Source organism: Phalacrocorax aristotelis, chromosome 1 (assembly GCF_949628215.1).
Source record: "Phalacrocorax aristotelis chromosome 1, bGulAri2.1, whole genome shotgun sequence".
NCBI lineage: Eukaryota > Metazoa > Chordata > Aves > Suliformes > Phalacrocoracidae > Phalacrocorax > Phalacrocorax aristotelis.
Window position 1 is genome coordinate 57,924,293 of NC_134276.1, and position 22,680 is coordinate 57,946,972.

At 36.0% G+C, this 22,680-nt stretch overlaps 1 protein-coding gene across 1 annotated transcript in view; it reads right to left on the bottom strand.

Annotated features, from left to right (window-relative positions):
• Window positions 1–22,680, bottom strand: part of UGGT2 (UDP-glucose glycoprotein glucosyltransferase 2) — a 94,886-nt gene that overhangs the window by 19,133 nt on the left and 53,073 nt on the right. The window contains exons 22-30 of the mRNA XM_075089734.1: window positions 21,247–21,378; window positions 19,137–19,264; window positions 17,416–17,511; window positions 15,502–15,604; window positions 10,302–10,381; window positions 8,426–8,615; window positions 6,788–6,946; window positions 4,919–5,004; window positions 278–362 (exon numbers count right to left, since the gene is read on the bottom strand). Of these exons, the coding sequence (XP_074945835.1) occupies window positions 278–362; window positions 4,919–5,004; window positions 6,788–6,946; window positions 8,426–8,615; window positions 10,302–10,381; window positions 15,502–15,604; window positions 17,416–17,511; window positions 19,137–19,264; window positions 21,247–21,378 (1,059 nt within the window). The remainder of the gene's footprint in view (window positions 1–277; window positions 363–4,918; window positions 5,005–6,787; window positions 6,947–8,425; window positions 8,616–10,301; window positions 10,382–15,501; window positions 15,605–17,415; window positions 17,512–19,136; window positions 19,265–21,246; window positions 21,379–22,680) is intronic.

A 22,680-nucleotide genomic window follows, 5' to 3' on the forward strand; every position in this document is an offset into this window, starting at 1 on the left:
TTACACTCTTGGACACCTTAAGCTAGATGAGATAAATCCTATCTATGTTACACCCATGGATGTATTATTTTAATACCTATTTGATGATCTCCCATGCAATTAGTATACCCTGATTGGATCAAACTAACAACATTAATTTGCACACCCTTCCCTATTTAATGATACAAAATCTAAATTATATATTTCAGTATACATCTTCCAATTAAATACAGCTGAAGACATGAAAGCATGAGTCATATTTCATATATGCAGACAAAAAAGGTGTCTCTTTACATACTTGGACTTTGATAATTTTGCTTCTGAAGTTGTTTAATACCACAATAACATCTGTCAGGTCAGCTACAGAATCTGTTCCTTCATGGCTGGGGGAGGGAAAAAAAAAATATGCAAATGTACTGGCTCATTAAAACATGCATTATTATTTGTGTTTAATTAGAGCATAAGGTTTAGGATTGCTGATATTTATAGAAAGAAAATTTCTTCACTTGCACCTAATTATATCTTAACTTCAGAAACTTTTCGAGTTTTATTCATCCCTAGACATTGTCCACAGTTGTAGCCCTCACTTTTTAATTTGGGTTTTCACAGGAAATTTTATCAACCAATGAAAAAATGCAGCAACCTACAGCTGAATTACGTATTATACAGGTATATATTACATTCAAATACTAAACTACATTTTGTTTTCCAAATATGGAGAACGTCTTAGAAATTGCTGTGTGATGGCATTGAATGTACTTGTAAAATAAGCCTGTGTTAAAAAGTCTAGGGAAGGCTTCGTCACGGTGCTGAGATAGTAAAGACTGGCTTTCAGTTGGTTGGCTTTGGCAACTGTACCCCTAAAGGCATGGCAGTGCAAGGTACCACGTGAATATTTGCCCTACTGAACATCAGTTTAAAGCCACTCAGGCATCTCGAAACTGTACTGCAGTCCACTGAGTAACAAGTACGAAAAGTGTTGCTATCAGTCAGTGGTACAGTGTAATAACATAATTCTAAAATTTTATAGCTTTTATACCTCACTAGTCCATATATTTTTCCTTCAATCCTTTCTGTCTTTTAACAGCATTATGTAGTTTCCTATTACTAAGGCTACACATACAAAACATTGGTTTAAGAAAGGAATTTGCTATTCCTTATACTTGATTTTTTTTTTTTTGCTTAGGAAACAGAAATATTAAAATCTTGTTTCAATCCGTTTCATATTACTTGTCTAGAAGTGACAGGATTTTATACATTTATCTGAATTCTCTATTTAATAGATTTCACTAAAATGTGCCTATGATTACTAAGTTTCATAGAGGCGGCTGATTCTGGCACAGACACCACTTAGCATTATCTCAACTTCTCCACTCTGTGATTTAGTTTCATTTTCACACTTTTAAAACATTGCATTTATGAACACTCAGCCAAGACCTGTCTTTTTATCACAAGGATGTACAGTACACAACATAAAACGGCACAGATCCCTATTTTAAAGAAAGCATGTTATTAAAAAGCTCTAAAACAGTAAAACTAGAGCCAAACACAAACTTGATTGCAGAAATGGCAGCAGCTGGCGCAGTGTTCCCATTTTTGCCCTCAGTTTTTACACAATCAAGATTTTCTCTATAATTCACTCAGTTACCTCAATATCTCTATGCTATGAATTCTGTAGCCAGCTCTGCACTTCTGCTGACGAAGATGATTTTCCAAAGTCTTTACAATATCCTCAAAGTGTCTGGTTTGGCTGTAAATTTAATAACATTGCTTTGCCTCCCTAAATCTCTTCCGTGAATCCCTCACTGTCGGGTCCATCTTTACCGAGTGCCAATTGTTTTACTCTGCACAGCGCTCAGTGTGATGAATTTCTTTCCTAGTATGAATAATGTACTGAAAATAGCAATAGTCACCATTAGTTACCTGAGGCATTTAATGTTGGTCTCAGGATCCGATTTGTCTGTTTCTCCATTCACATCTTCATGTACTTCCTACTATTACACATTGGTAACTTTTCCTGACCAAGTACCTCTCCATTTTTATTGCTAGCCACCCAACTATGTGCTCGATGGCTACTTACAGATGACGATATTCACTTTTATTTAGGTAGGTATCTCTCTGAAAGAAAACCGAGTCCATCGTACTGTCTTCTAATTTTAAATCAGTGTGCTGAATCTTATCCAGGTCCTCTCCCCCTTTCTCCGGCTCTATCCATAGGACATTCAGCACGTTGTAATTTTATTCATGTAATAGATGCACATTTTGAATGAGCAATCACGTGAACAAGGTTTTGGAAGAACTGGGATCATGATTTATAAACTGCCTTAACACATCCAGCAAGGATTTTGTATTTTGTCCAAAAGCTACTGAACGCCATTAGTGTAACTTAGTTTGTAAACTCACTGAGAGTATATACAACTTTCTTTTTAAATCAAGCAAAATATCTTGCATACTGACAGCACTATTAAATAGTTAACAATAGCTGTTTTATTGTTATATAATTGTTGCATAAAACTAAACATGTCCAGCAGACTTTTTAGGTCACAGCTTTAAAATGCTTCAAAACACCTACATACTTTCTGCATACCATCAAAATAGAATAAATTTTATGTGCCTGCTTTTTTAAAAATTAAAAATTCAGCAGGAGCTTATATATACATAGATCTTCACATAGAAACTATTTTCTGCTAAGTCTTATCTTGCAATACCTACCTGTTTCCTACTGACATCACAGAATCAGTTTCAATAAAAAGCAGTGCTCAGACGATTGTTGAATATGCCAATTTTCATCTTCCTAATATTCATAGTAATCTACTAATAACAAATTGATTTACAAGTGTGACTGCTTAAAAATAATGATCCTTGTTAGAAGCAGTGTTCAGGGAAAAAAAAGAAGCAGCTTATTTCAAAAGCTCTGTATTTATATAGAGCAAAAATATATTACTTGCATGTGTACTAGATGCTACTATGAGAGAAGCAAATAAGCACTGAGGTGTAAAACATGCTGTAACTTCAGATTCCTGTATTTCCCTAAAGCCCCTATTAAATGTACAGGCCTGTGCCTCAAAGAAAACAGGTCATCTCAGTTCAACAGGGGAGGATATGACTAGTATATGAGAATGGAGAATATCCTGCAATGCCTCCTGGCAAAATTCCATCCTGTCAGGTAGTTGCTTGAGTTCTGATGGTCATTTAATACCATTTATACTGGTATCATTAAAAGTAATAGCAAAGATCCTGGTACAGTCTTCCAAACATACTTTAGCTGTTGTACTCTAAGCCTATGGCTTGTAATTACTAAATGAAATAAATGTTATTGTTCAGATTCCTCATTAAGTATTAATTTTACACAACTTAGCTGAACTCAAACTCATTTGTATTACTTCTTAGGTAAAATCAGCAATCTTAAAAAAATGTAGATGTTTTAAGTTTCCTTTGATCCAACCTAGAAAGTAGAGTGGTTTTGTTTCATTTTGTCTCATTATAGCTCACTACCTTTTATTTTTTACACTTTATCTTTCATATATCTCTATATATCTTAGGAATTGAATGTTATATTGGACAAATTATATAGCTACAGTTGGTGGTGATTAAGTGAACTTCTTAGGGTAGAGACTATAATTTTCTGCTTTTTCAGCAGACTGTGAATGGTTTCTAGAAAAAAATTGAAAATTGCAAACAAATAGAATGAACCTTATATCCTGTTCACATTTCTTCCTGTAACACTGAAATCGATGCATTAACTAAATATTCAAAATAGTAAACACATTCATCATTTTTTTTCATTTTTTTAATAGTAGCTGATGACTAAACATCATATGGAACTATATGTTGCTGAAATCCAAATAACAATAAATATTTTATAAGAAAATAGACCTGTTTCAGCCCACAGAGTTATGGGGCAGAGCAGGGGGAGTTAAGAACCAAAGCTGAAACAAATAAAACAGTACTGTTCCTCTAGAAGCGATCAGATCCAAAGCTTCAGGAGGAAGCCCTCATATGCTACAGATCTATGCTGTTACACAAAACATGAGAAAAAGATGTTATTTCTAAGGAATATTTGGAATGATGGCTAGCACATGTTCCTTATAAGAAAAATGCCCATGAAAATTACAGACGTATAAGTCATATAGGTGGCAACTAAATGCCAGGTACTGGAGTACAACGTGATTTCTTTCCATGTACTGGGACTTCTTCCAAGAGATGGAAATGTGGCGCGGCGCACACGCATCCAGGGTACAGAACTGAAGGGTGCTTCTAAATCCTATGGTGAAGGTGTAAGCCCAGGGATTCTTGGATGACTTAGGTGAGTAAGAAACATTAAAAATTAATTGAAGAAAGCCTAGAGCTGAAATGAATATAACCCTCCTGTTAAAAAAAGGTGCCACTCATCAATAATACTGCATTCAGAGGCACCCTCAGGGCTAAAAAAAAAAATTATGAGCAGTAAACTGATGGCACTTGGTCTGGCTGATCAAGACACTGCTGGAGACGTAGCAGTGCTGCAGCAGACATATGCTTGGAATTACACATTAAGTACGTTGGGAATGCCAAAATATTAATCAATAAAACATGAGTGATATTCCTATAGAATTTGGTTGCATGATAATGCTAACCATGCTTGGAACTGACAGGACAAGTGTCTGGTAGCTGTGTAGCTATACAGTAAGAGACGTTGCTGTCTAGCCAGTCTAGCTGACCAGCTTAGGCTTATTATGCATTAACATATCCAAAAGCCTTCAAGAACACATGGAACAATCAAGCAACAACTTACACTATCAGAAAATAAGGTATCTCTTATAAACGTCGAATCATCATTTGCTTCCTGTTCTTTCTTTCATGTTACTTTTGATCATTTTCCTTCAGTATTGTCAGATCGTTTCAAAATGTTGCACTTTCAGATTCATTTATGTTTCCAAAAAATAAATTAAATACATACGAAAAAACCTGATAAATCTCTTCAGATCTTCCTTTACGTAATCGCAGTGTCCAAGCACCTGGATTTGCTTTCAGCTGAAAATACCCCTATGAAAAAAAAAAGGACAGACAATCATTTGTTCTGTCAGCATTTCAGAATCAATGATGTACGCATACAAACATCAATTATCCAACACTGGGTACTGCAGCCAAGGTTAGTGACCATGACCTACTGTTATACTAGCCCTGAAAGTAATATGGCAGCAGGGCAACCAAGTATCACCTTTCCTATATGCCCATTTTAATGCCTTTCAGTGCTCCATTTGTTTCTAGCTGAATTTGAGTTGCATACAAAATCTCCACCTAGAACAGTAAGTAAGTGAGCAGTAAAGAAATAAATTACTTTTCAGTTTAAGGTCAGTTCAGTTTCTTTAGAACTTAAAATTTTTGTCTGGAACAACTTTCCAAGTCAGCATAGCTCCTTTCCAATTCAGGAACACTGCATACAGCTCTCCCTATGTGAAAGCCAGACGAAGCAAGCTTTGGAACATGAAGAAACATTAAAATTTTAATCATGTTGAACATCCTTTACTATCGAGACAGTATCAGTACTTGTGTAAAAAAAAAAATAATCAAAGATTCACAGTTCATTAAGCATTTTATTCCTGTGATACAATATTTACAGAAAACAGAGAATGGCAGACAGGTAACAGATCTTATTAATCAAAATTAATCCTTCTCTATGGAATTACCTTAGCCAACAGAAAATAAGTCTTTTTCTTCAGAAATCACAAGATCATCTAAACTACAGCCTGCTAAAACAAAAAAAAATTTACTTTGGATTACTAGAGAAATTCTCAGGTGTGGATTTGTCCCACAGAGGCTTTAAGCACTTAACTGAAGCATCTAAAATGGGAACCTTCTTTTGCCTGGATCATTGTGCAACAAAAATGGTTGTTTTAATCAGAATGTGATTAACACCTTACATTTGTTGGTGGAATCTCCATCTGAATATATACACCTCCTCATATCTACTTAAGGCAATCAGACTCCCAGTTTAGGCACTTCAGATAAGGATCTAAGATTAGGCTACATCCAAACCTACACTGGATCAGGAGAGGAGGGGGGAAAAGCTCAGCAAACTGGAGATGCGTATCCTCTTTTGTAGATGGTCTCAACTCAGGATACTCCTTTTACTTTTAGCATTACTGTCCTGGTTTCAGCTGGGACAGACTTAATTTTCTTCACAGTAGCTAGTATGGGGCTGTTTTGGATTCGTGCTGGAAACTGGTGATAATGCGGATCTTTTACTTGTTGCTAAGCGGTGCTTACACTAGTCAAGGACTTTTTCAGCTCCCTGTGCTCTGCCAGGGGCACAAGAAGCTGGGAGGGGGCACAGCTGGGACAGCTGACCCCAACTGACCAAAAGGATATTCTATACCATATGATGTCATGCTCAGTATATAAAGCTGGGGGAAGAAGGAGGGAGGGGGGCACACATTCGGAGTGATGGCGTTTGTCTTCCCCAGTGACCTTTACACATGATGGGGCCCTGCTTTCCTGGAGACGGCTGAGCACCTGCCTGCCCCTGGGAAGGAGTGAATGAATTCCTTGTTTTGCTTTGCTTGGACATGCGGCTTTTGCCTTACCTATTAAACTGTCTTTACCTCAACCCACAAGTTTCCTCACTTTTACTCTTCTGGTTCTCTCTCCCATCCCACCAGGGGCGGGGTGAGTGAGCAGCTGCATGGGGCTTAGTTGCTGACTGGGGGTAAATCACAACAATTACTATGCTTGTAACACAGAGAAGTAGATTCAAAGAACAAGAAACTCAAAGAATTCTCATGAAGAGTGTGTAATTTAAGTGACTATTTTTGTACTTAATACTTACCAGGTTGGCCATCACAATAGTATCAACCATGACAGGATTAGTCTTCGTGCCCAGAGTGAACTGTAACCCTCGAGGAGGTTGTCCAGTTGTCACATCAAAGCAATGTCCTTCAAGCAATATATATTCTAGTTCATATTCTGCTATAACCGTCCCTTTTATCTGGGGAAGGAACATTTCATCAATAGATTATGTCATTTAACTATGTGGGAAAAGCAACATATTACAATGACAGATGTGTGGGATTTACCTCACCTAAATTCAACTGTCAAAATAAAAAAAAAAGAATAAAAAAAGAAAGGTCCTTCCAGAAGGAACTTCACTTGATTTTAAAATAGGTATCCAAGGGTAAAGAGGATGAATCACTGTCTGGAGAGACTCTCTCTCCATTGCCTGCTGAGGAAGCTAAGGCATGTCAAGTGGCCAAGAAGGCCAACAGCATCCTGGATTGTATCAGGAATAGTGTGGCCAGCAGGAGTGGGGCAGTGATGGTGCCCCTGTACTCAGCACTGGTGAGGCCACACCTGGAATACTGTGTTCAGTTTTGGGGCCCTCAGTACAAGAAGGACGGTGAGGTGCTGGATCGTGTCCAGAGAAGGGCAACAAAGCTGGTGAAGGGTCTGGAGAGCAGGTCTTATGAGGAGAGGTTGAGGGAGCTGGGGTTGTTTAGCCTGGAGAAGAGGAGGCTGAGGGGAGACCTTATTGCTCTCTGCAGCTACCTGAAAGGAGGTTGTAGCGAGGTGGGGGTTGGTCTCTTCTCCCTAGTTACTAGCGATAGGATGAAAGGAAATGGCTTCAAGCTGTGTCAGGGGAGGTTTAGATTGGATATTAGGAAGACTTTCTTTACTGAAAGAGCGGTCAGGCATTGGAACAGGCTGCCCAGAGAGGTGGTGGAGTCGCCATCCCTGGAGGTGTTTAAAAGACATGTAGACGTGGCACTTCAGGGTATGGTTTAGAAGCATGGTGGTGTTGGGTTGACAGTTGGACTTGATGATCTTAGAGGTCTTTTCCAACCTTAATGATTCTAAGGTAAATCCCAACCTTTATTTTCACAATACACCTTTCAAACACACAGCTTTGGTGGATCAAACACCCTCAATATTTTGCATAGGTTTAGGGACTGAAACAAATCTAGTGATTTTGGAGCTGAGGGATTAAAAACATAATTTAAAAAACTGTGAACTAAAGGGTCAAATATATTTTAATCTATATTAATAAACAGTAATATATTCAGGTTTATTTGAATATTTACCTAGGTTTAACCTATTATTACAAAAAATATTTTTTTAAAAAAAGAGAAATAGAAAGCTAGAATCCCTTAATTGCTTCAATTTTAGCTATAAAAAGAGAATATTTCCATAAATATTATAAAGCTCAACACAGCAGATAAATTACTTTTACTTGTATTCTGCATTCTGATTTTTTTCTGTTTCATTGCTTTAAGACTTGGGTTTTTTTAATGTAAGAGAGGATGTGAAAAAGCATGATGAAAATAAAAATGGTAATGTACTGACCAATTAATCAAGTACGACAGAAAGCATTTCTGGAAAAAAAGAGACAAAAATCCCACAAGATTTCCATTTCCCTCTTGACATAGAAAGTCCAACACAATTATTAAAATATTTACAAACTATTACTTACATCCTGTAAATGAATATTATCGAGATCACAGGAACTGTTTACTGCTTCTACCAACCAGCTTTCAGGAGTGATCATGTTTAGAGTCAAAAGGGGTGATTCTGGCAATTCTAGAAATTTTGCCATAGGTTCAGACGGAAGGTGCTTGTTGATCCCGTAAGTTAATTCTGGTTCCAGAACAAAACGATAGAAGCTGTTGAAAAAGAAGTTTAAAAAATATATATATACTTAGTGAAGCATAAAGCTCCAAACATGGAGTTCTTCTAAAATGCTTTAAAATATAGTGAATGTTTACCAAATTACTGATGTTTGGAGGCATGGTAGCTCCCTGTTCTTTTGGAGTACTGTCAGACAATATTTACAGCATCTTAAATGGGCTGGTAGATAACTATTGTCTTTTGATAATTTTTGCTGGGAAAAGTACACAGCTCCTATTAATATTCTAAATGTCTGGGAAGGTAAATATCCAAGAGGTGCATCTAAACATCTTGACCGTGAACTGCCTTGGATTCTCAGAATTTGTATCACTGAACTAAGCAGAAGGACTAATCCGCTAGAAGAGGAGAGTTCTTTGGGAACAGTCCTTGACACTAGCAGCAACAAAGACAGAGAGCACAAAAAAGGAGAGGTGTGTCTATTCCTCTACACTTTATTTATTCCACAGGTAAAAGATCCCTGAAACAGCAAAATAATGATTTTCTTCCTCCTTCTACGGATATTCAATAAATGAGAACAGAACAGAGATAAAAGAGGGCTGAAGATGGGGAGTGAAAGCAGTAAGTAATGAGTGCTTCACATGGAGGGGGCAGGAAGGATATTTAATTACTATCAAAAGTAAAAAGGTAAGAAAAGTCTGTACCCATCAGGAGGAATATAATTTTCCCACAAAGTATGTGGGCTAGTATAAAGATACAGTTCATATGAAACCATTGGTGCAAGAAAAGTACAACCTGACCACAGAGTAGATGCCAGAACACTTCTTCCTCTCACCTCTCCCAGGCACAAGGAAAGAACAAGGCACTAACACCTACACAGTGGCTAGCTTTAGAAGTGATCATGACAACAATCTGAAGGTTCACAGAAGATACTCAGAAGACTGATGATTAAGACACTCACTTGCAGTATAAGAGGTGTGAGTTCAATTCCTCTCAAAACGAATAGAAACTAAGGACTTCTGTTTTGAGGGCAAGTGATCTGATCTCTAATCTCCTGGCTAAAGGGAAGGCAGTACCACCAGCTCTCTCCCATAATAAGACTATAGGTAAAATATCTGCGAAAGCGATGGCAGTGCTTAAACCCTTCTCTTAGCAGGAAAGAAATTGCCTCTGGGGAATTCACTTCAGTGTAAATGTCTATAACTGAATTAGTGAACCCTGGCCTTTATAGATAGTTAAACTTCAAGGCAGTTACTTTCAGGGTATAATATCCTTAACAATTTATAATGAGATCTCAAATGCAGACTGTACGTTTACTCAGATGAATTTCATCTTTAAGTGTACTTAATCTGTAAAATTCATTACACAGTAAGTGGACTGTAAGAAGCGACCAAGTTAGACACACAATCTCCCTCTGCCAGTTTTCACAGGCATGAAAGACTTCCCACTGATTTCTCTAAAGATTATTTATGCAAGTGCATTTGATGGACGAGATCACTTCCCTGTGATCCTATGCTTGTCACCTTAGTATTAGAATTTTTCTCTAGACAATTGCAAACTGCTTAGGTAACATTTAACTTACATTCAAAGAAAATAACTAAGGCAACAAAAGAATCCAGAAATACAATCCACTGTTTATTTTTTAAGGGAATATATGCTATTCAGGCTGTTTTTCCAAACCTAGCGAGATCATATACTTCTAAGAAAAGCTGTAAACTACTTACCTCTTCAGTGGCACTTCTGACAGCTTAGATCTGCAGTTCATAAACAACCTGAGCTTCACATTGATAATGTCTTTGAGTACCTACAGAAAAAAAAGAATCTGTAAGAGATGGTATTTGGTAATCATCAAATTTTGAAAATAAGCCAAAGTTATCCTTGCAACATCCTGTGATTTCTCAAGCTTCTGTAGAAATCACAAACATTTTAAAGTTCTAAATATATCTGTATATTAAGGGCTGTTGTCAGATATTCCAAATAAAGATTTGACCTTTTCTAAAACTGCATGATTTAGCACATGATATTTTTGATAGTCAAAATCTTCATGTTTCCTCCTAGTCATGCAGTTTTTGGAAGAGCAGCTATCCCCACTTTGCAATTCTTGAGTAAATTATATTATCACCTTTATTATATTGTTTTCTAGAAGATTTTAAAGCACTTGAAACTTCGTAAGTACAACATATGCCTTTTATTCAATAACCCATCTTAAAACAATTACTTTCCTTCCCATTAGAATTGTTGGATACAGTAAACTGTTCAATATAGTAAATGTCTAATTGGAGATTGGGAATGAGTGGTGTCCCTCAAGGGTCTGTACTGGGACTAGTACATCTTCATCAATGACATAGACAGTGAGATTGAGTGCACCCTCAGCAAGTTTGCAGATGACATCAAGCTGAGCAGAGCAGTTGACATGCCTGAGGGACAGGATGCCATCCAGAGGGACCTGGACAAGCTTGAGAAGTGGGCCCATGTGAACCTCATGAGGTTCAACAACGCCAAGTGCAGGGTCCTGCACCTGGGTCATGGCAACCCCCTATATCAATACAGGCTGGGGGATGAAGGGATTGAGAGCAGCCCTGCAGAGAAGAATTTGGGGGTACTGGTGGATGAAAAGCTGGACATCAGCCGGCAATGTGTGCTTGAAGCCCAGAAAGCCAACCGTATCCTGGGCTGCATCAAAAGAAGCGTGGCCAGCAGGTCGAGGGAGGTGATTCTGACCCTCTGCTCTGCTCTGGTGAGACCCCACCTGGAGTGCTGCATCCAGCTCTGGGGTCCTCAGCAGAGGAAAGACATGGACCTGTTGGAGCGGGTCCAGAGGAGGCCACAAAAATGATCCGAGGGCTGGAGCACCTCTCCTGTGAGGACAGGCTGAGAGAGTTGGGGTTTTTCAGCCTGGAGAAGAGAAGGCTGCGGGGAGACCTTATTGCAGCCTTTCAGTACTGAAGAGGCGGCTTATAAGAAAGAGGAGGACAAACTTTTTAGAAGGGCCTGTTGTGACAGGACAGTGGGTAATGGATTTAAACTAAGAGAGGGTAGATTTAGACTAGATATAAGGAAGAAATATTTTACAATGAGGGTGGTGAAACACTGGAACAGGTTGCCCAGAGAGGCGGTAGATGCCCCATCCCTGGAAACATTCAAGGTCAGGCTGGATGGGGCTCTGAGCAAACTGATCTAGTTGAAGATGTCCCTACTCATCATGGGGGGTTTGGACTAGATGACCTTTAAAGGTCTCTTCCAACCCAAACTATTTGGATTCTATGATTTAATAATTTTAAATGTCAACAATAGATTAATGATGTGTTAAACTATTCAATCAACTTCAAAACATTCCAGTAAGTTAAAATATTCTAGTTCCTTCTCAGTTTCTTCATCTATTCATTTCTAAAACGTGATTTTTCTGGATGCTGTTATATAGGAACTATAATATTAGGACAGTATTTTTTTCTTATTTTTTTGAGCAATTTATTTTGTTTAATGTTAACAAAGTCATTAATTTCTTTAAAGAACTCTTAAAAACCTTTACCAAGTTATCTTCATTTCTGTAGTTTCTGATCCAAAGTGCTTATTTGAAAGCATAAAGCTATGTCTCCCTTTATGGATACTATTCGAAAAGCAAATAAGATATTAAAACTAAGTTAAAATACTGATACCACTAAGGCTAAAATATAAAATTACTATAATGGCAAATAAACTGGGAACAAAGCAAGACAATAGTCATCATTAAATCTCTCTTTTATTATAACTGGTTTTTTCTTTCCTCAGTTCAACCCACACTGTCTACAGATACTTTTTACTATAGTGCCACAACTTTACATAGTCCTAGAGACCTGTTCCGCTCCTAGTTTCTCATTCTCATCCTTTGTGTCACCTGAATACCATCATTGAAAAACTACTGAGCAAAAAATAAAGACTAGGGACTGGCATAAGGGTGGAAACAAGTGAAGAAGCAGGAAATGAGAACCTAAACAGCACTGAAAGAGTAAGAAGGGAATGTATTACATAATGTGCGTTAAAGACCACCAAAATCAAAACAGAGGTCAAAGTATCTACCCATCATTCAGAACAAAAAGCATTTGTAACCAGTGCTAGCTGGTATCATCTACTAAAACATACCAGAACTTTCAACATTAAAGAAAACAAATTCTCAAATAAAGATGTTGCATCCAAAACTTGGTAAACCTGTATTGTACTTTATCTTCAAACAAGACAAAAAACCAAAAAACTCATCCCATCAGTAAGAATGATACTTCAGCAATCTGCATTGATAAGTGGTTGTGTGCAGAATGAAACGACCTTGAAAAAGACTGAGGTATCATCCCAATTCATCAGCTGACTGTGAAATTTAATACAGTATTGTAGCCAAAAGAATAATGTCATTCTTAATTAACATTTCAAAGGAATTTAAACAGGAAATGACAAATAAGACAAGAATGCATTATCTCTGTGTTTTCCAGCAAAGCAACTTCTGGAATACTGAATTTGGTTCTGTATTTAGGGCTTATGAGGACACCAAAAGCCAGGGCATTCAAGTCAACACATGAAAATGGTTGCAAGACTGGAAAGCCTTTTTTATATAGCAGGGTATTTGAAGAGTTCAGTCTGTTTACTTTAATTAAGGAAATGCAAAGAAGAGCATGGAAATTTTCTTCAGAGAGTATTTCAAACTGTAAGAAAGGGCTGAATTGTTTCCGTTTACATGACTTGAAAAAATATTTAAGCCCAAGTTTTATTTTTACATGTGCAGTCAATTGGCAAAACGCTTACTTTAAGTTACTGCAACTCATCTTAAAAGCATTAGCTCACTAAACCACGATTATTCAACCAATCACTTGGAATTTGTGAGTAATCAACATCATAATATGAAGCATCTACACTGAAAACAAGCTCTTATAATAGAATATTCAATAGAACTAGCAAAATGATGAGAAGATGAATGCTTACAGCATGGAGGTAAATAAAATTCTGCAATTCCAAGTCTGAGTTTAGCAGTCAGGTTAATGAGCCACTGGAAAAGCTCACAAGGAGCTGTGATCTTACTCAACCGCTTGATAATATTTAAAGTAGGATTATATTAGAAAGAATGATTTCTACTTCTTTACACCTTCTCAATTTCGATTCCATTTAATATGACTAACTTTTTGCTTACATTTAAGAAAAAATTACCAAAAATATCTTTGAAGGGACTATTAAGTGACACAAAGTAATATAATAGCATGCTTTCGCTAGGGTAACATAAAATCATAATGTGGACACGTTCAACACAGACTGGCAAGAATCAGGTGCTTTGCTGTGGTAGTTACTACACAAATTCTGCACCATGAATAGCTACCATCCCAATATACTGGGCACTAATCCAGTTGTGTTACTCAAAAAAAGATCCTTTAAATACAAAAATATCCCAGTGCTGAAAGTTTACAGTCTTTAAGTCATATATATATATAGCAAAATAATCAGAAAAGCATCCATGTAGGAACTTTTGAGTTTGGGGCTTGCTGCATATGTATGCATGTTTTGTCTCTACACCAGGAGGAGGTAGCTTTCCATATAATTAGATATATATAATTTTAAATTTTCAGATTATTTTATTTTTCATTTAAAGAAATAATAAAAATTTTTAACACTATGTTTCATCTACATTAAAATATTTCTGATTTGTTTGATTTCATCAGCATTTCATTATTCCCTGCTAAGGGTTGGCTTCCTGAATAAGGCTATAGCTCCTATGAATCAAGTGGGAGCTGCAATGGCTGAACAGCTTGGTACACCATGGGAGTCATCTGCCTCAGCATGCATTAGGGAAGATACTGCTCATTAGGGAGCCTGTTGCTCTAGGGGGAATGGAGGCTTCTGATCTGAGCTACAAGGTCCTTCACACAACTTACCATAATATGAACTTCTGGCTGAATGGAGAGAGTTTCCAGACAATTCCAAAATGAACATATTTTCATTTGGAAATTTCAAGCTTTCATTTTAACTGAGAATGGTGAAATGAAAGATCCGGTTCTAGAGAAAGGCTAGTAGTTCAAGAGTCTTGAAATAACAGAATTTTCATGAAATTTTTAAAAGTTTTAATTTGCTTCACTATTATGTATGAAGAGTGAGCTTTGCCTCAACATTTAATACAAAAGGCCTAAAGGTATGAAAATGGGAGGGGAAAAAGCAATGTAAAAACTTAAGGAACTTTCATAATTACTGCAGAGAAGAAGATAAACCAGGAGGCAGCAAAAATCAATTTTGAGGCTTCAGAACCATAACACACCATAAAGAGAAGACAAAATTTACATTTTCATGGGAAACTATAAAGGAACCTGAGGTATAGTAATATTCTGCAGCTACTGAAAAAAGGAAAATAATTTTAGAAGCTATATTTTTAGGACAGTGTCTCTTTAGATGATCAATAGCTACACACAACAGAAGACTTCTAGATATACTTGGTAGCATTAATCAGCTGAGACATACCTTTCCAAGAACTGAAAGGTTTATAGTCCAATCTTCTTACGATCATATTATGGGTCAGAGTTAGGCCACCTCATTTAGGTACCATGGAAAACCAAGGTGATTTGGTTTAATGGAAAGAAGCATATGCCTCTTAAGATTTTGAGATGGGAGATACTTTCCCTCTATATTACGCAGACGATCTCCTTCTTCCCTTCAACTGACTATAAAGAGCATTTATGGACTCACTTTTAAGAGGAATGGTTCATGAGGCATCTGAATTTTAATTGCAAATAAGGTACTTACAATGATGAATTAGATCACCCCCAACTTTTTAATATGCATTTAAATAACCAAATATGTATTTTTAAAAATACCTAAATTTTGTTTACCCCTTTAATACACTGTACATGGAAATAAGAAAAAGTTTAGTAAATATTAAACTACAAATATGCAAATTAATAGAAATGACCACCATCTTACAATCAATAAGTGAGCCATCTTCTGTGCTTCTCTTGTCAATGGATCCACAATAGCAATAACATCATAGAATGGTTCATTCTGTTGTGGATCGACTTTTACTACACTGTTAAAAAAGATTAATAAATAAGCGACATGAAAACTCCAAACTGTATCTGTGAAAATAACAAATATTTTTAGGCACGAATTTGTAATATCAGAGCCACCTTAGATTTTACTGCTCCTGAAGACGTTTCCCTCATTTCAAGCAGTAATCATTATTGCTTCCTATGATATCACTAGAAAAGCTAAACATGAACGGTAATTAAAATTTTGCATTAATCTACACAGTTCCATACTGGTTATTGATCAAATACATGCCCCATTACAAAATCAATAAAATAAAAGGAAAACACACAGCAAAATTTTAAGAATGGCCTTCTTGTCACAGGCCTACAGTTTACTGATATCTAGAATCATCAGATTTGCCAAGTGCTGGCAGTAACACAATTTAAAATAACAGTGGGAAAAATGGCAACTGAGAAGTGTGAAACTTGGTAGGATGGATAAGCTTTATGCATTCCAGAAAATAATTTAGTTGGATAAACTTGATTAGACTAAGTCAAGGAGACCCTAGTTAAAGTACTCTGCATCTACAGGAAAGAAAAGTTAGTAAACCTTAAAACTTAACCAAAAAACAAAAGCAAAAACAAAACAAACATGTGCTGTAAATACACAAAAGGGCCTATCTGAATTTGTTTTCCACAAAAAACCATACCTAGAAATGTGAGTACTGTTAGTGAGTCAAACTCCCTCCAATATGGTAGTAGCATAGCACTCCCTGTTATTAGTGTAACTTTGGAAAAGGTATTAGCCATTTAAAACAGGCTACTGATTTCACTCCTTGTCTTTTCAGCAAATACAGAGCCAGCACATCAGCACAGCACACTAGAGCAGCTTTACCAATAAAAACAAGTAAGGATTTGAAGACTGCATTAAAAAAAAATTTTATTTTGATCATGTCTCTTGTGCTATCATATGTCCTTTTAAAAAAATGAACCTGTATTTATGCTCCAGAAAGTTTGCCCCAGCTAAGTTTACATTAAAAATGGCTACTGTTAGTATCCCATTACAAAGAAGACAGGATGCACGTCTTGGTATTTTAGGTCTCATTCATTAACAGTGACAAAAAAAAAGACAACACTTGTGGCATATTCACTTTCTAAATCTAGGATCAGAAGCACAAGGAGCCACCATGCAAGTAAATACACTAATGACACTAATATGACCTCGCCAAGCGTAAATCTGTTACCTGAGAACAGTCTGCTCAGTTTCTCTTAAGGAATTAATTGCCAATGAGCTCTATCAGCTAGTATTCGAATGTAATCTAGCTGTATTTTACAGTCTAATGTAATTGTATTTTGGGGTCAAGCTGAGCACAGGAGCTATGGTCAAGAATGAGACTGCTAAGCCACAAACTGTTAAACAGTATAAACGTATGTATATTAGCCTTGACAACAGTTCTCAGGATCCACAAACAGAAAAAGCTGTGCTAGAGCTTTCCATGTTAACGAAAATTAGCAGGGGCTTCCTTTAGCTATAATCTGTTCAATTACTTCTTACATTTTAATAAATATATTCACTCCAAGTTTTCTAACTCCAGAACACCACTTCTATTCACAGCAATTGTAATCACTCTTTTTTCAATGATAGATAAGGCAGTAATATCTAATGATTTTCCAGATTAATTTATTAAAAGAGAGGTGAAGATGCATTATGCTAGGGCAGATGAACAGGTTGCTCATGCAACCATACAATCAACTTCTTTTAAAACTGGAATGCTTACTCAAGTTTTCAAAGACCTTATGCAGTAATAAGTACATTCTAATTTTAATATGAAAGTACTAAAAGTGCATTATCATGGCAGAGAGAACTTACCTGTGCTGTTCTTTGAGTAATTTGGCATCTTGTCTCATCTCTGTTTTAGGCAAAGATGACAGAAGGGCATCTATTTTCATAATCAAATCACTGCCACTATATTAAATAAGGCACATAAAATTTGTATTTCATTAGAAAAAGGAGTAAAACATTCACATTTTTATGTATGTCAGTCTACCTAAGGGGTATTTCAAAGCCCACATCCTGAACTCTTTAAAAAGATTATCAACTTGAGATTTGTAGCTTCGAATAAAACATTTAGCATGACAATGCCTGAGAACCACTACCGCCTTAGAGCTTGTGAATTGTACACTTCTTAAAATTAAGCAATGCAGAATTAGCAGAATTACCATTCAGCCCCACAGTTTGGGTGGTACAATCGGCTGATATTTATAGCTCTATATTACTCTTTTTTCCAATTTTTTTCCTCTCTAACAACATCTAAGGACAGACATAAATGAACAAAGTTTCAAGTTTACTTGGCCACGTCTTTTCACTTTTTTGTATTTCTCACTACAAGTTCCTTAGAAACCTTAGTAGTTCTCTTTCAAAATCACCAAGTCTTGATATTTGATTAAATATGTTTTGCCTCTCTCTACTTATCTCCTTGATAGTTCTACCCCTTCTTGATTTTGTTTTTCTGGTAGTTATTCTCTCAGCTGCGCCAGTCCTTCCATGTAACAGAAATGATACTTGGACACAGAAAGTTAATAGATATTGTAAAAATAATATAATTTCGCTCTCTTCTTTGTACACAAACTGGATCCTTAGATTAAAAGCTGGCTAGAACTCATCTTGATGCTTCTTCAATTAACAGATGTGTGAATGTTGTCTAGCAGGGTGTCCAAGCACCACATCTGTCCATGCCTCTACAGGCTCCTTTTATAATGATTCCCAAAGACAAAAAACTTCCTTACTTCAAATATCAATACTCAGATATTACTGTGGTTTTAGGATGCACTTACCACGCTTATTATTATTCTTTATAATTACTCTCAGGTAAACAGAAGCTAGTAGAATTTGTTTAGTTAGCTGTACTTGTCTCTTGATTATAAGTACGGTGGAAGTAGATAAAATATTTGGAGTAACTTAGTAGAGCTGCACACATGTTATGAGGCAAGTTGGAGAGGATATGGTTCTTTGGTTAAGCAGTAATCTCTTGTGCCTTAGCCTCATCACACATATGACCAATGATAAAAGGGTGCATGTCTCTTGAATAACACAGGGTGCCTTTTTTCTGCTCTGTGCCGCAGCAACGAGGTACCAAAGAGGCTGTCATAGCAGGGTAAATGACATGTGCAGTTGAAAACGAACATATATAGTTTATACGCATAGTGGAAAACTATGTTACATACCAAAATTAGCCAGGCATAAAGGTGATACAAAATTTAGCACATGTGCCATTTCTTCTAGAAATAGGGTAAGAGTAGGTAAGTATACTAAGTCTGTCAGGGAAATGCTAAAAAGGAAATGAGGAACAGTTAAACCTGTCTATGTAAAAGTACTCAGATGCTAAGTAAGAGGATAGCAAATATATAGCATGCAAACAACAAACACTTTGACTAAGTGCATGCAGAGTGTATACACAAGTATATAGTATGAAGAGTACTATGACTATATATATGAACGTTTTCTCATATTTCCCGTGCAAAAGGATTATTAGTCACAGGCAATAAAGAAGGCAGTACATCTCCAAGCCTCAAAATGTAAAATAATTTTACATTTTACTACTGTTTCCCATCTCTTTGACAATAGCTTTAATCTTCTCTGCTGAGGTACTGTATGTTATTTTTTCCAACAAATTGAAGTCTTCTGCATAGAATTCATTTTCATCTAAAGGACCCAGTACCTTGGATAGAGAAGAAAAAAAAAATGTTACTAAGTGTAGACTATCCCAAATATGTTTCTTCTGTAAGCAAAAATTTACTAATATTTTACATGAATGCACAATATTCAATATGAAACCCCTAGCCCTATATCTATCAATATTATTAACTATGTAGTACTAAACTGTATAGTAACTATACATGATTAGGTTTTTACAGTTATGCAATTACAGTTAGTTACCAGTCACAAAGAACAGTTGCAATGGAAACATCCACAATATTTTTCATTATTCCTACCTACATAAAGGAGTACACTATTTAGAAACAAATACAAGTCTGTGTTTAAGAAAAAGCCCTGTTAGGTACATTATTTTAAACTGAAACTGAAATTACTGTCTGCCCACCACTGTCTTTAGTTCTTTAATTCTGTGAACACAATTTTAACTTCTCAAGGCTCTTCAGACGAAGCAAAATGGATAGAAAGGAAGCCAAGAGCAAAGGATAAGAAATGCAGGATGTCCAGAGACAAGAAACAGAACTACTACTTTTTTGGGCTGCCTGAAGGAAAAGTAGGTGCCTTAAAGTCCCAGAAAGTAGCTTAGAGGATGTGTTTTGGATTTCCTACCAGGCTAAACTGACCTAAGTCAGCTTCAAGAACCTACAGTGCCCCCAGGATGTAGAATGTCAATGATGTAAGTTTGGTGCTGAATGCCTCTCTCTCGAAATTCAACTGCTTCCTAGAAATGAGACGTCATCTAACTAAATTTCCACTTCTGAATTTTTTATTAGTATTAATGATGTATGAGAAAAAGAAAATTACAGTATGGTTATGAAATACCAATAGAATTCATAATTAGAAAAAAATTATTTGCTCATAAAAAACAAACTTCAGTGCTGAAATAGCAAGGATAGAAATGACGGACATCTCAGGTCTTTTTTAAGTCAACTCTTAAAGTGAAAACACACTTTCAGATAGATAAATATTATCAAATTTATCTGAGTATTTATAAGAAAAGTATTTCCTCAAAACTTAATATATGACATTATTTGAGCTTTTTTAAGGCATAGAAGATGGAAATAACCATTTATAAAATAGAATTGCATATTTAGGTATGGGGTTTTTCATTAACACAAAAAAGCCAAGACAATTTTTTTGTGCGTCATCAACAAAAATGTTTTCTGTGTGTTTGTTAGTGGTATTTCAGTTATATCTCAGAAGCCATTTAGGATGCACAGGAGTAACTAAGAACACAATTTAAAGAGAGTTTCCAGTAATTAGATGCCAACATAGTATCTGTATATCTTTCTAATAGTAGCGCAATAAATAGAAAAAACTTAGAAAGTAGTTTGTATAAATTGTATTTGTAATGTAAGGTATTGACTGTCATTAACAAGTACTAAATATTGAACCCAACTCTGTATTTTTAATCACAGTTCATCTATAGCCACACTGTAATAAAGGCTATTGGTTTCAGAATATACATACAAGAAATTGAAACAGCAAAACAACTATACTTTTATGTGAATAAAAAGAGCTAGGACTATAGAACAATGCAATATTTATGAACAACGTGGGTTTCTTCCAAAAATGGAAAAGCTTGAAATATTTCCCTATTTAATATAACTTATTTTTTATTATATATGCAGTAGTTCATCCTATAGCAAATGTGTACAATATAGGTAATTGCAGGATAAGTATTTACTCTTCAATATCATTAATAATACAGCAAATATGATCCTGTTTAGAGAATTTTGTCTAACATTTAATCAGATTATGTCTTAAATAGCTGACAGAATGACATAGGTACATATTAGCTTCAATGGAATGGAGCTAATAAAAAATTAGTAGGATACAAAAACCAAGGCAAACATTCATACCACTCTCTACCAACAGAATGAAAAAGTGGGAAATCAATATAATGCATTTTTTTAGCTTGAAACTGAAGTTCCAGGAAATAAAAAGTACCTACAAAGAGACTGAGAGATGAATTAATTTCTCTCTTACCCTGCCATTGCTCATAATGGCCATTTGCCCAGGAAGCAGCTTAAGAACCTCCTGGCAGAACATCTGGTGGGTTTTAATTATATCCAGTCCTAAAGTGTTGTACTTCTTCTCAAAAGTATTTTCATCCATTCCCTAAAGCAAAGGTAAAGTATGAGATGATGGAACGATTCAGCAAAATCGCATAACAGCTGAAGTAAGCAAAGATTATCTTCAAGTTACATTGTAACCAGAAATCAGAATACAGCAACCACCTTAGCTTCAGTGTAAGTACATGACTATCGGTGTGGAGCCACGGTCTCCCGACTAGCTAGTGTGCAGTTTTTACCCTTGGGCAACTGTGAATAATCATGAGAGGAAAGCTGAGCCTGAAGTTAAACACTTTTTCTAAGATCCAGTGCACAGCTGCATGAAAAATAACACACTCTGTTAACGACTGAACTGTGTTCTCACCTTCAGAAGAAAGGTATAAAAAACCCATACTACTCTAAAAACCTAACAGTCACTTTAATGTGGACATTGGATATGACTTAAACCTGTTTTGGAGAAGGCAACATCATCCAGTAAGACACACAACAAATCAATGTTCAAAGTGGGGAAATAATGCTGGAACTTCGCCATGCACACAACGGCACTGTGCCTCACCTGTCAAAACTATCCTGCTATATTAAACTCTACTGATGTGTATTTCTTCATTAGAAATATACAGACCAATCAAACAGATTAATTCAGATACAATTAATATAACAAAATAAATTAGTAACGGGCATACACCGCTTAATTAGCTACCTCTACGTCTTTCATAATTTATTAGACAATGAAATAAGAGCATGACCCGAACCCGCTAATTAATTTTTCAATATTGTGCCAGAGACTTCTCTTAGTCTTCCAAATCTTCCCATTTAAAAATACTGAAGTTTACAGCTCTTTCTGAAAGAAACACCACAGTTTGCACCTGTTATTGGTAACTCAGCTCTACTCCATGTGTGAACTTCGAAGTCAGCAACATTTGTATTTTAAACCAATGAGTTTTCATAGAAACACACCAGAAAAATGATGGCTAGATTTATACAATGCTTATAACCTCAACCGCTTCAGTCTGTGCCAATTACCGCTCACAACCACATCAGCAAGGTAAAACAGTTACTTCTGAAGTCTTAATTCTTGACAAATATTAATACTGTAATTTTAATTAAGACATAGCTTAAAAAAAAACAACAAACAAACCAATTAAACATTAATCTACTTTGGTCTCAATAATCCAGTATCCATACTCTGTATTTTTCAGTACTCTTGTATCTTCTTCCTTTATATTAGAGAAATTCCCTATTCTTCATCACATAAAAATTGTCAAAAATCAGAATCTGCTTGAGCAGAAAGCATATAAGGGTTATAAACTTCACAGCATTTGGCCAAACACTGTTACTCTCCACAACA